Source organism: Saccostrea cucullata, unplaced genomic scaffold (genome assembly GCF_032062105.1).
Source record: "Saccostrea cucullata isolate Sc308-1 unplaced genomic scaffold, CSIRO_AGI_Scuc_v1 ctg945, whole genome shotgun sequence".
Lineage (NCBI taxonomy): Eukaryota > Metazoa > Mollusca > Bivalvia > Ostreida > Ostreidae > Saccostrea > Saccostrea cuccullata.
This window is the reverse complement of record NW_026940741.1, coordinates 26509-41046: the sequence shown is the minus strand read 5'-3', so window position 1 is coordinate 41046 and position 14538 is coordinate 26509. Positions and strand designations below refer to the sequence as shown.

The 14538-nt window shown below is 33.5% G+C and overlaps 2 protein-coding genes across 3 annotated transcripts in view; one reads left to right on the top strand and one right to left on the bottom strand.

Annotated features, from left to right (window-relative positions):
- LOC134256219 (ceramide glucosyltransferase-like) overlaps positions 1-5970 on the top strand; it is a 29595-nt gene extending 23625 nt beyond the window's left edge. For both annotated transcript variants that reach the window (XM_062738882.1, XM_062738883.1), the window contains exons 8-11: positions 344-522; positions 673-759; positions 2283-2475; positions 2725-5970. In XM_062738882.1, the coding sequence (XP_062594866.1) occupies positions 344-522; positions 673-759; positions 2283-2475; positions 2725-2916 (651 nt within the window). In that variant the 3' untranslated portion in view covers positions 2917-5970. The remainder of the gene's footprint in view (positions 1-343; positions 523-672; positions 760-2282; positions 2476-2724) is intronic.
- A 7212-nt stretch (positions 5971-13182) lies between these two features.
- On the bottom strand, positions 13183-14077 carry LOC134256217 (uncharacterized). Its single transcript, XM_062738881.1, has one exon. It carries the CDS (start codon positions 14026-14028, stop codon positions 13234-13236), a length of 795 nt encoding a protein of 264 aa, XP_062594865.1. The 5' UTR covers positions 14029-14077; the 3' UTR covers positions 13183-13233.
- Positions 14078-14538: the final 461 nt, after the last annotated feature.

The following is a 14538-nucleotide window of genomic DNA, read 5'->3' as shown; positions in this document are numbered from 1 at the left end:
AGTGAAATTTGTAAGTTTAAAGTTCACTATCTAAAGACACATGTACATTAAGGGGGGCAGAAGCAAATTCTATAAAAATGTATGTTGTTGGGGCAGCTTCCTGAGAATGAAATCTGAAAGATGGAAGTCAAAGATTTTGGTTCATGTCTATGATTGTGTGTAATTAAGAGCCTCTGGAGAAGGGGTGTCTTACGTTGCGATGCTCTATATACTCAGAAATAAAGATAAACAAATTCTGCATTTGTCCCCACTTCTTTTGTTTTATAGAAAGAGTGAAGACTGTAAGAGACAGGTGAATAATGTTGATGAATATGTTGACTTACTTGTATGGTTCGTTTTGTAGGTATACTTTGGTTGTGCCTTATCCCGGTTTTACATTGCCCTGAACCAGTTAAGCCAGGCTTGCTGTACAGGAATGTCCTACATGTTTAAGAAGTCAGTAGTGGATGATGTCAATGGATTGATTTATTATGGAAAATACTTGGCAGAAGACTTCTTCCTAACACAAGCTATTCACAATAAGTAAGAATTAGTCACATTTTTAATCAGATTTGAACATTCAAAATTTGCTTCCGTTTTGAGTTTCATCAAGGACATCCAATTTAATGTAGAAAATTTTTTTGTATAAAGATGAGATGAATATATGCAATTAAAAATATTTTGATTTTGTAGGGGATATAAGCTTGTTTTATCAGCATTTCCAGCCCAACAAAACGTGGCAGCACCGACAATTAGAGCATTTAAGGATCGTATGGTCAGGTCAGTACACAAAAAATACAGAGTAATAAGGCAAACTTTGAAATGATGTTTGTTTGGCCTCTCCCAACTCAGGATGAAAATTTTGGATTTGAAAATAGATGTATATTTTTTTCCCCAGAAAAATTTCAACAACAATGCTGAATTTTCAAATTTGTTTTCTGGAATGCATAAAAAATAATGATTTCCTGGAGGTTAAAAAAGTTTTGAGTCAGGCCATTTTGGACCTGTCAGTTGGTAGGGGGCTAACAAACATTTTTTAAAGACTGCCTAATACATCAATATGCTGTCTTTTTTTTAATACCATCTTAGACAGTTCTAGGGGAATGGTACTTTTTATATTTAATACACTCTTTTTAATAACAAGTACATTGTGAAAATCATTGTCATTGCGCTTTTTAAAATTCCAAACAGAAATTTTCCTAACCCATGAATAAGCTTAGATTTAAATTTGTTAAAATGGACACTTTTTCACAAACTTTTTAGCACACAGTATTATATTTTATTAAAAAAAATTAGTTCCAGAGAAAAATCACTATAATATCTCTTTACTGGGCAAATTATAAAGGTTCTTGGATTCAATTTTGGATCATTGGTCACAAGCAGAGCTAGACTCGATGGCATTGTCTGATGTCATTATCAGTTAATAAAACCTGTCAACTGACATAGTGTAAATTACTGTTATGTCAGAAATTCCAAGTTATGCATCATCAGAGATCATATAATGCTATAAATGGGCAAAATTAGGTGCAATATCAATGTAATGCAAGGAATATTTTCTTGATTCTTGTATTTATTGTACCAGCAATTATTTTATGCAATGCTGTGAAAAGTAATTAAGAATCAATTTTCTTAATACATGCCTTTGGCACATGCAGAGGTTGAAATTATGTTTCTGTAAGTTTTAAAAAAGAAGGATGGGGCTTGGTCAAATGCATGCTTGATTGTACCAGTAGACACTCGCGGACAGTGTATATACAAGTATATGTCGGTTCTATGTAGTACTTAGTAGAGATTTATTATATATGTGATATTTTTTTTTGAAAACGTAAAATCTTCAGCAAATATTTCAAAGCAACAGTAAACAAAGAGCAGAAAATATTCCTCTTCACTAATAGACATTAGCTGTTTAACTGATCATATAATTATATTATAGTGAACAGAAATCCTCTAACTTCCAAAATATGCATTCATGTCCCCTGCAATACTTAGCGATTCAAGTCCAAGGTGTGGCTTTGTTGTGTATATTGAAAGTTCATTTTATCTATGCAGAATATCTTCATTATATTTTGATCTTGACAAATAAATAGCACCTAAACTGTTGGATGATTACAGAGAGATGTGTTTATCTGAAAAATTTTCTTAAACTTAATTCAAAACTGCGTACACCATATCTCATAGCCTAATGAAATAATGAATAAAAATTTCTTTGAAAAATTTGCAGTACTTCAATATTGAAAATATCTTATTTTTAAGGCAAACCAAATTATTATTGTGCATGTAATTGTATGTCTTTTCATTTTTAGGTGGATCCGACTACGTATCAATATGATGCCATTAGTAAGTGGGGTTCTGGAACCTCTACATGAAATTCTTATTCTCTCCCTTCATTCGTCTTGGGCCTTCTATCATTTTTTCGGCATCAATCCATATTATTTTTTCACATGCCATGTCATACTCAACTGTGTGTTGGACTACATTCAGCTATGTAATATACAGGTAAGATATTTGTAATTATAGCCAGCTAATTATATCCGGGTATGTTTAAACTGTAATTGAAAATCATTTTTGTACCTTATATCTTTATTGCAATGGCAAATATATGAAATTGATCATAGTATCTTCATCGCAACAGCAAGAATGCAGATTTACTGTAAACAGTTGTCTGAATATAACATTTTAAAAGAAGTTTATGTACAGAATCTTTGCATAACCTTGCACCATTTATTTGTTTTCTCTCCTTTTTAGGGTGGACCATTACTATTTTCAAAGCTACAGTATATTTTTGTATGGTTACTTCGTGAAATTTTATCAGCATGGACATTTTTAGAGGCATTCATTCAACCCAGGACTATTTCCTGGGGAGCACGCACTTACCAAGTAAGACTAGGAGGACTGGTGACTTTAATGAGGGACGATACCAAAAAGTCCAAATCCTAGCTGTCCGTGTCTTCATTACATTGTCATATCATAGGTTCATGTCCAGCAGCTGATATTTAGAGGTGTGTTTGATACACATTTATGTAGATTTAGCAGAGTGGCATTCCAACATTATGTCAAGCAGACTAGATGACATATCATTGAGAAACATGTATATGTGAATCATTTTGATCTACAGGTAGAAAGCATGTGTTAGCATTTAGAACCATTGAAATCTTTTATCATATTTAACTCATTTCCATTTTCAAGACAGATTCGGAACCAAAACTGCAGCAAAGGAATCTGGGTTTCAATCCCTTCATCAGCAATATTTTGTTATAGTTGTTTTTATATATATGTAACTACATTTGTATTTGTAGATCTTATGATATGATATTTATATTTAAGGTGCATTGATTTGTCACAGAACTATTTATTTTTTGATTTTTAACATCAGATTGGTTGATTGTTGAATTTTCAAAACACCAAGCTGCCTATAAAATAAAAGAAAACTATTTTTGCAAGAATTCTATTTATTGTTGACAGATAATTTTCTGAAGTTATGAAGTATATGGGATAATTTGCTGGTTTTATTTCCCATTACAGTCAGTAATACTCAAAGAATTTGAGAGAAAAAATTAGATCAGTGCATAAATTAAGGATTTATTGAATGAAAAAATGTTTTTGAGAGTTTTGATATTATTTCACCTTAATCCATATTTCATATACTTATCAGCAGTCACTTAATTAAGACAATCTTGTTTATTTCTTAAAATGTATCTCTAAGAATGTTTAGCCATGTGTTTTGAGCTGCAAGTAAAAATGTCTGTATTTTAGTGGAGATGACAAAATTGTTCATTTTGCCACCAATGTTTGAGCTATAACTTGTTTTAGTCTTGAAGTAAAATTGCTTAAGGATTAAATTCCTGTATAGGTGATCTTTATATCCATTGATTCTAAGAAACCGTATGTCAAAGTTATACATGAGGAAATTGAAAAAAAAAATGTTTTCAATTAATGATTGTTAAAGAGAGAATGACAAATGAATAACATGTAAGCATTTTAAAATCACTTCATAAACTGATTTCATAAAAAAAACATTCAATTTATTAAGATGAAGAAATTACTTTCATTTTCTCCTCTTTGTTAGAAGTACAGCTGAATTTTGATACCATTAACACTGGTATCTCAAACACCTTGGATAGTGATTTGGAAAATTAAAGCATTTTTTTTTCATTTGTGTATAATTTAAACTCCAGTGTCTTGTAACCTAGTAGCTTCGATATCTCAATTTTTTTTGGTCAGTTCCAGCAGGTTCTTTACAACAAGGTTTGACAATGTTGGGTAACATTATTAAGAATTTTATATGAAAGTATTCCTTAAATATTTTCTTCATAAAGTGATCAAAAATGCCTTAAGAAATTTCAGGAAAATTGAAAATAACTTCTACCACAATTGCTTTCTGGCCAAGTTTTTTGTAAAAAGCAAGTTTTACTGCAGTTTAATTTTATGTTTTTTATCTGCAAAGCAAAATAAATGTAATTAAAAAATACTCCCAGTGGTTTGATGTTGTAGAATGTTAGAGAGTGTCTCAAAAAAGTGTTTTATGTATAAACTATTGTAAGTAGATGGAAATTGAATATAAGTTTTTTTTAATGAAATGAGAATGTCAAACCAACAGCTGTAAACTTTATACTTATATTGACTTGTCAAATATGCCACATTCTTTCAGATAGAATCTTCAGCTTTAGTGGTATACATGTATATATGCTACATGTATAAAAATTTTTCAATTTTATCAAGTCCATGCAAACTGTATTGATATTTATATCAATAATTGTTACGTATATGTATTTAAAGGGTAGCATGACAATTTCTATTTTGTTGTGGTATGTATATTACAGTATATATATATTTTTTACTTATAGTAACTTGCAATGAATATATGTAGTGTAGAGAACTTTTGTTTTGTTTGTTTGTTTTTGGAATGTACAAGGTAAAATGCCAAATAGTTATTTTTCTCATAGTTGTAATAAAATTTGTTAAGAAAAAAATCACTCACATTTCAGAATCTCTGCATCTTAATATTAGGGAAGTTGAATTTTTTTTTTAATAGGAAATGGACTTGATAGTATCACTATTAGTAAATTATATTGCTGTAGAATTACTTTTTTTACAGGTGAGATTAATTTATGCTATGTATGCAATCACACTTTTTCAGTAAAAAAATTTCCAAAGTGTACTTAATGTTGAAAATAAGGTAAACAATGGCATTCCAAGAAATCCATGTAATCTTTTTTTCGTGAATTGAATAGAAATTGTGATTCTGAAGAATTAAGACCCCATGGAATAAAGTATGTTGTTAGTTTATCTGTGCAAATGTCTCAATGAGAAACTCAGAATAGAAACACACTATAGCTTCATAAAATATGCATCAAAAGCAATGCAAGTGGGAAACATTCAACACAGAGAAAAGCTTTTTTTTTTGTTTTAACCTGCAAAACACAGAGATTTTGTAAATGATATGGGTATTCGTTAGCATAGTCAATAAATGTGAATGATATGGGTATTTTTTAAATAGTCAATAAATGTTCCTATATATAAACAGGAGGCATGTTTTTGTGCTTTTACCTGTACAATTGCATTGTCCATTGAGGCATTATAAAGTTTGAGTGGAAAATCCTATGCAAGTTACTCTGTTGACAGAATTGCATAATATTTCTATATTCATTTCCCCAAGAGGATTTAGAATGCTTTAATTTTTTCCTAGAGGCATGAATCAATTTCTTAAAAGAAGAAATATTTTAATATATTTGACATCTTTGTAAGTAGAAGCTTACATATTTATTGAATTATATTTATAAAATTCACGTACATAGTTATTATCATATACTTTTGAAGGGTATTATTTTCCATTTATTTGTATGTTTTTTTCAATACAGGGATACATTCTGTTTTGATGTGAACCCTTGATAACTTGAGACATTCCAATCCACATATTTTACTTTTATTGCAAGCCTCATATGAGAAAATATGTGATGTACATGACAGTGAGAGTAAAATATTATTTATGTAGAGTGTGTTTTTTGTTTTTTATGCCTCCCCTCCATGAAGAAGGGACTACGGAGGGCATATTGCTTTGCTACTGTCTGTAGGTCTGTCTGTCTGTTGGTCAACAAACAATTTCCGTTCATTTTGTTTGCAGAAGGTTGCACATACTGAAATGAAATTTGGTGTACAGATTTATCATAAGAATATCTAGGTCAGGCTCAGTTTGGGGTAGATTGAGCAATTTGTGACAGAGTTATGCCCCTTGGACTTAGAAAGATTCCAATTATTTGCAGTTAACGTACATTTTTAGCTCACCTGAGCTGAAAGCTTAAGTGAGCTTTTCTGATCACCTGTCGTCCGTCTGGCTTTTTAATTGTCTCCATTGGGTACGTTGAGCATGCTCCAAGTATGACCAATTTTAAAATGAGACAAACTGGATGAAACAAGGATATCAACAGTATCTTTTGAAATCATGTCATAAGATCTCGATCTATCTTGATGCTCATCCCTCCAAAGCACCTGGTACTGTCTCTGATATTTTTGAGGCTTGTGTTTGCCATGCTTTCGATTTGTTTGAATGGATTTTTAGCTTGAATACTGTTCGTTATCTCAATACATTGTATTTAATTTCTGAAATCATAAACACAGTTTTCTAATATACAAATTGAAAAACTTTCAAAATGCCCTTTAATACTAATAAATGGCCAAAGAAAAAATCGTTTTCTATATCTCTGGTGGTGATTTTTTAAAAAATATTATGTGCATGGGTGTCTTTAATATCAAACGTTTACAACAATACTGAATGGTTTAGTGTCTACCTAAGAAGTCGTATGTATATACTAGTATAATACGTCTATTTTACTCGTTGCTTTTTAAATAAATATATGTGCAAAGGAGTTCACTCCTCCATGCAATATGATTAATCCATTTAACGGAATATGCACCGCGAAAAACTGATATTTCTGTACAGGTTTTGTTCTCTGTAAAATTAGTACACGTCTTGATGGTAAACGTATGGCACGCCAAATTCACAAAAAACGAGCTAAACATAGTTTCACAGTCGACAATCTACGTTTATCGGCTGTAAACTATAGTTTACGGACTGTAAACTACAGTTAACAACGCTAATCTATAATTTACATCTGTAAACCATAGTTAACGCGATAATCTATGTTTCAGAACAGTAAACTATATACTTAACACTGAAAACAATCATTTACGATTGCAAAACATAGATTATCTGATAAATACATTTTCACGATTTGTAAACTATGGTTTACAATTCTTAACAACCGTTAAATATAGTTTTACAGATGAAAACTATAGTTAACGAATTGTTAACTATAGTTTACGGTTTGTAAACATAGTTTACAGTCGATACACCTAGTTTATCAACTGCGAAACTATGTTTAGCTCATTTTTGTGAATTCGGCGTGCCATATAAACAAGATAAACTTTTCAATTAACGATAGTAGTCCGGCTATCTGACATAGCCTATAAGCCCTCTCAGAATCCACATGAACCATGCATTGTCTAACTATAGCGCATTCTAGAGATTAGGTCCTACATGGGCCCATCAGGGCCATGTATGTCTAAGTCGGTCTAACTATAGCGCAGCCTGGAGATCAGGTTCCAAATGGGCCATGAATTGTCCAACTATAGCCATGAATTGTCCAACTCTAGCCATGAATTGTCTAACTATAGCGCATCATAGAGATCAGGTTCAACATGGGCCATGAATTGTCCAACTATAGCCATGAATTGTCCAACTATAGCCATAATTTGTCCAACTATAGCGTATCTAATAGAGATCAGGTTCAACATGGGTCATGTGTTGTCCAAGTCAGTCTAACTATGGCGCATCCTGGAGATCAGGTTCCACATGGTCCATGTACTGTCTAAGTATTTCTTTCAATGCTTGACAAGCTTAGCACCCTCCTTTGAGTTGGAACCACCCACCCTCCTCTAAATCCGCCAGTGTGATTGGAGGGAGACAAGACGAAGTGCATGAAGTTGTTCACCTCAGCGCTCAGCGCGCTATATTATATTTTCATATTTAAATTGAGTTATCTCGCTTATAACACTTCTCACCCTGCATGCTCACTACAGTTGTTACTTTGCGCTTAAAACTTGGGTAGCTATAAAATTCATTCCTTACTGAATTGTAAGTATTTCTATCTTATCTCAGATTCTAAGAGGCTAAAAGCATGCGCGGGTCTAGAGAGGGAGGGATCCGGATCCACCACCCCCGAAATTTACAGAGTTATTAAGCATGTTAAGTGAATAAACTAATCCAACTAAAAGTGACCTGTTTCCAAATCCCCCCCCCCCCCCATTTGAAAACGCAGATCCTCGTGGGAAACACGGATTTGTGATACGGTTTTTCCGAAAAGTCATATAGGTATAAAGATGATTTAGAAGTTAAACTCTGAGGGTTTCCTGTGTAGGTGTTAATCACCCTCGCAATGCCAGGGATCCCGAGTCAACATATTGCCACACGACCCCTGGCATTGCGAGGATGGAGGTAATTAAAACTTCCTGTTTAAAAAATATAATTATGTAAACCAACTAACTTGTAAATTAAAACCAAGGACTTATTGAATGAGGTTAGATCGTTTGCAATGTATCCAGAATTAAGATTATATTATTTGATAATGGCAAATATAAAACTTTTGAAACAGGAAACATCGATCATAGCAGCAAAATATACAAAGTTAGAAACAAGTATATTACGTGACCATGAGAATGTTCACAGGATTCATAAGATGAGTTTGTGAAACATTAACGTTCCCGTATATATTAGTGGCAGCTCGTTGGGAAGGTTAGAGATACAAATGCAAGTCAAACTCCTAGGTCTAGACGAAGAAATAATCAAAAACAAGATGTGTTTGTAAAACACTGATTGAACTTGTCTTAAATGCAAACTCACTAGAAATACAATTCGGAAATATAAAAGTATGTTAAAGTTTTTTCACAGAATGGAAATCTCCAAGGTCAAGGTCAAAAGATCAGGATACTTGGTATCCAGTGAAAGGTCTTGCCAACAAAATACATATGTGAAGTATGAAAGCCCTAGCCCTAACTCTTCAAAAGTTATGGCCAAGGTTAAAAATTTTAAAAAGTAGGTCAAACTCCAAGTTCAAGGTCAACGGGTCAACATTCTTGGTATCTAATGAAGGATCTTTTCACAAGGATTACATACGTGAAGTATGAAAGCCCTAGCCCTTAGAGTTCAAAAGGTATGGTCAAGGTTAAAGTTTTTGCATAAATACTGAAATCTCGAAGGTCAAGGTCAAGTGTGCAATGTTGTTGGTATCCAATAAAAGGTCTTTACACAAAAAAAATATATATGTGAAGTATAAATGTCCTGGTATCTACTGCTCAAAAGATATGTCCAAAGTAAAAATTTGGAAGTTTTGTATAAAAGGGGGTTAAACTCCAAAGTCAATGTCAAAAGGTCAAATTTGGTGGTACAGAAAGGTCTTGTCTCAAGGAATACACATGTGAAATATGAAAGTCATAGCTCCACTAAATAAAAGTTATGAGCAAGGTTAAAGTTTTTGCGGACAAAGAGACAAACAGAGAGACAGAAAGAGAGACAGACAGACACACAGACAGACGGACGGACACGACAAAAACTATATACCCCCGCAACTTCGTTTACGGGGGCATAAAAAATGTTGATATCTAAAGAAAGATCATGTCACGTAGACTATTCATGTTTTTATCAAATATGAAAAATGGGAGATGCATAAGTTTTCAAAAGTAGTCACATTCTAAGGTCACGACCAAAGAGTCAATATTAATGGTGCCCAATAGAAGGTCTTGTTGCATGAAATATACATGTACATGTGAAATGCTACCCAATCGAAAGTTTTTGTCACAAGGAATATACTCTTTGAATTTTAAAGCTGTAGCACAGACCGTACAAAAAGTCTGACCAAGTTTTCAAAATTACATCAAACTCAACGATCAAAATTGTTGGTACCCAAGGGAAGGCTTTTGTGAAATATGAAAACACTAGCAAAGACAGCTCAAAATTAATGGCCAAGTTTTAATTTTAAAAAAATTGGATAATCATTCCCTTCCAAAAATAAAAAATAATGGTACCAAGGGAAGTTCTTATCATTAGAAATATGAAAGTGGCCGAGGTGAAATTTTGCAAAGTGGATCAAACTCCAAGGTCTAATCACTAAAAATGATAGATTTAACACCAACCGCTATAAAGTTATGGTCAAGGTTTTTTACAAAATGGATCAATGTCAAGAGATCAATTACTTGGGTACCAAAGAAAGGTCTTGTCACAAGGAATACATTTTTTTGTACTTTTTTGATAGATCAAAAAATATATACACTTCGCAAAAGAGTTGCAAGAAGATATTTGTTAAATGTTGTTTATAATTTACGCATCGACAACTATGTACAGCAAAATATAAAAACAAAAATAATAGGTGACCATGAGAATGTTTATCGGATTAATAAAATGAATTTGTGAAACTTTAACGTTCCTGTAAGGCAACTCATGGCGAAGGTTAAAGATTCAAATGCAAGTCAAACTCCAAGGTCTACTTGAAGAAATAAAAAAAATGTTGATATCCAAAGAAAGTTTTTGTCACTGGAATATATTTATGAAATATAAACCTTACACCAGTCGTTTAAAATATATGGGCAAGGTTCAAGTTTTTCAAAAGTAGTCAAATTCTAAGATCAAAGAATTAATAACGGTGTTCAAATGAATTCGAAGGTCTTGTCACATGAAATATGGAAGACCAACCACTAACAATACAAAAGTTTTGGCCAAATTCCAAAGATGGATCCAGCGTCCTCTGTATATATTTTCCTTATGATTTTATCAAAGATGTATTGATATCTCGAAATGCTTATTCATGAAAAAAGTATCTTACCAAGGTCTTTTTTTTTAAATTTTGATATTTTACTTGCCAGGAACGTAAAATATCAAAATCGTGAAAAGGCCTGGAAAACGTCAGATTTTTCGTTCTAGATTAACGGTGTGCTTTTTTAAAATTTAAAAAATATATATATCCCTACGTAAAAGAAATACAAGACATAGTGAGTGGTTTTTACGATTTACAAATAATACTTGATCTTTTTAGTCTCATAGTTTCAGCATAAATGGAAGATATCGGAAAAAGAATCTTGATTTTAAGGTGAAATGTCAAAGATAGCGATTGGAGAATTCAAAATTACTCGGTATGGATAGTTAGTATGGATACTTAGTATTAGTGTGACTACCTTTCGATCCCACATTTGCAAAAGTGTACACTGGTCAGAGGAACAGGCATGTTGACTTTATGGTCAAAGGTGAAAATTGTTAATGATACATGTGAATTAATTTGTAGAGGACACACAGAGAATTCTAAACTTAGATGCAACCAGTCTCGGGGTGCAAAGAAGAACAATCATATAACTTAAAGATAAATACTGTATACAGGGAAATTTTCGCCCCCGGTTTATTTTCGCCCCTTTCGCCCTCTTCCTGATTGGGCGAATTTAAAACGGTGCAAATTGAAATTACACAGCATAATTTCTAAAACAAAACTTAGACTGGGCGAATTTAAAACGGAGCAAAATATTTCGCAAGTGCAAAAGGGCGAAAATAACACGGGGCGAAAATAACCCTGTATACAGTATTGCAAAGTAAAAACAAAGAAACTGGGAGCATGACCCCTAGGTTCCTTTCCAGTTTTTCATTTTTAAATCTAACAGTAGACGAAAAATACAGGAATTGGAAGAAAGAATATTGATCTCATATTTAAAAAGAACAAAGAATTGGAAAGGAACTTCTAATAAACTTTCAGTTTCTAACTCTATTCAGAGGGCTAGGTGGCAGTAGACAACTGAAACAAATCTCTGTCAATGGCAGCCTCTGGAATTATTACGTATATACTGAACAGAAAAAAACTGTTTACAACTTTCTGTGATACTCTTTTGAAAGTGAAGATCTTACCTGCATCTTTCACTGCGCTTGTATCTAATGGTATCTGCACTTTCAACTGAAATAAATTCCTTTCTCTCTTGTTGACAGAATAAACAAACTTTAGTTGATGCACATGCACAACTATTCATTTTACATTAAAAAAATCTCCTTTTTTCTAAAAAAATTTAATAAGCTTTCCCCATATTCCTATCAAATCAATTTTTCCCGATTGAAATTATTCCTATGATTTCCCTTCATCAAAGTTTATGTTATCCCCGGTATTTGCAAAGATAACAGAAACAAGCAAATTCAAAGAATTGTGGTTCCCGGTTTCGGTGGGATGGCGTTAGTTATGACATATTTTGTCAATCATGAACGCCCTATCATATGTCTTTTAAAGTAATCACCAAAGTTAAAATTTTTGAAAATTAGGTCAAGGTCAAGAGAACAAAATCATAGCATGCTCGGAAATATCATGTTATAGATAATGCACGTCAAATATGAAAGCTATACACGTATCTCTTCTCAACCAAACGTTTTAAGGAAAAATAACATTTTTGAATCGCAGGTCAAACTTCAAGGCCACAGGGTCAAAAATCATATTATATAAAGAAAGGCCATGTCACATGTATTATACATGTACATGTCTCGTATAATATGAAAGCCCTATATTCTCTCTTTCAAAAGTTATGACCAATTCAAAATAATATTAATTTTTTTAAAAAGTAGATCAAACTTCAGGGTCACTGGGTCATAAATCATAAAACACTTGGAACGGTCTTGTCACAGGTAAATTTCATGTGAAATATGAAAGCTCTATCTCCTTCTCATTCAAAAGTTATGGTCGCCAGCGTAGAGCACCAGTTGCTCTAGAGTCGTGAAGTAAGGAGTTGATCCTTACGCCGCGAGTACGAATCCCACTGTGGGACGTGGAGACCAGTCCTTCGGATAAGACCAAGGTCCCGTGTCGCATTAGGTGCTGGCAGGAAAAAGATCCCTTACTGCTCAATGGCCGTAAGTGCTGAGTATAGAACAAAATGTGCAGCTCTTCACCGACAAGTGTTGGCGTCACCAAGTGAGTAAAAAATTCTCGAAAGGGACGTTAAACACATACAATCAGTCAATCAAAAAGTATGACCAATGTTTTTTATGACAAGAAGACAGACAGACAAATAGGATTTAATGTCCTCTCCCTTTCGCGAAAAGGGGGGGGGGGAAGTAGAATCCCGTCTAACATCGATCGTTCTTGCATGATCATTTTTGTAATGTGCCACAACAATAGACACTAGTTTAATTTTATTTCATCTCATGGACAAATAATCGTCCTCAAGGAAGAAAAAATCTTTCAGTCACATGTTACAGTTAAGTGTACGTGGAGTACAGTACTTAGAATAATCCCATCCAAGGTCTTTAAATGTGGCAACTAGTTCTACGAGTTGGTTAGTTGTCAAGGTTGGCGACCTTGAATATACTACCGTTCCTTCGTAGAAGTAATCAGCTGAGATAGATCCGCAATAGTAAGCCAGGAGAAAAGCATTTCCGGTACCAACATGTACAATTCGCCATTGAGATTGCGTATTATGCCCCATCATCATGCTGGTATAATTGAAAATACCACCGGAAACCTGGGCAACAGTTTCATTAACCGATCGATGTCTAACTCCACCTTTAACTGTCTTAACATCAAACTTTTCAAACACATCGAACACTGTCTTACTACTCAGACTTGGATTGAAGGTGGTTATTTGGCAATCGAAACAGTCATAGAGGGGATTAAGACCCTTTACTATGTACCATGAGCCATTTAACTGGTCTATCATGAAGCTCGATTCCACTTTTTGGGGAGGATGGCAGACCACGGGGGGATTGGGTGGGTCGTTAGTAATACACTGATGGTCGGTTGAGGCACATTTCATAAACGCATCGAAGGCGTCATCTTCGTAGGAATAAATGCAGTCAAACAGACATGTCTGGTTATTGGTGGCACATCCTGTTATACACATCATGGCTGATCTGCACCCCTCGTCTGCAACGCACTCTGCGGATTGTTTTGCACAGTTCTTAATGATGCAAAGCACATTGGGATTTGAACATTGTGCGTATTCAAGAAACAGAGAAACGCACAAAATAATTGTCCACTTCATGTTTGTATTCCAGCGAGGCCTGTGAAGACGTAGAGAGATAACACATTGATTGTACTAAGGAACATTTTATCTTGATAGTCGTCATGTAGTTCTTACTTCTTAAACTCAGGTAAAACATTTAATGTTACACATAAAATTGGATACACGTCCAAGAACGAGGTATGCACACAATTCGAACAAAACCTACATATTTTAAAAATATAATAAAGTATACCAGAATGGTTAATTTCTTTCAACATATAATTCTAAATCAAAACCCGGCTAACCTTTTTAGTGTTGCAAATGAACCGCAGACAGAAGAATTAAAAAAAGTATACAAATAAAATATTTGTTCAACTTTTAGGTCCACTGTCATGGAAGCAAAAATCCTTAGCAACCCCAAAATCATTGATTACTAGTATGTTTTAAGGAATGAAACATATGGAGATAACCAACAGTATTCAAGATCAAAAGTGTATAGACCATATAACTTACGAAATGATGACTTTAAACGAGACTTCTGATATTCTT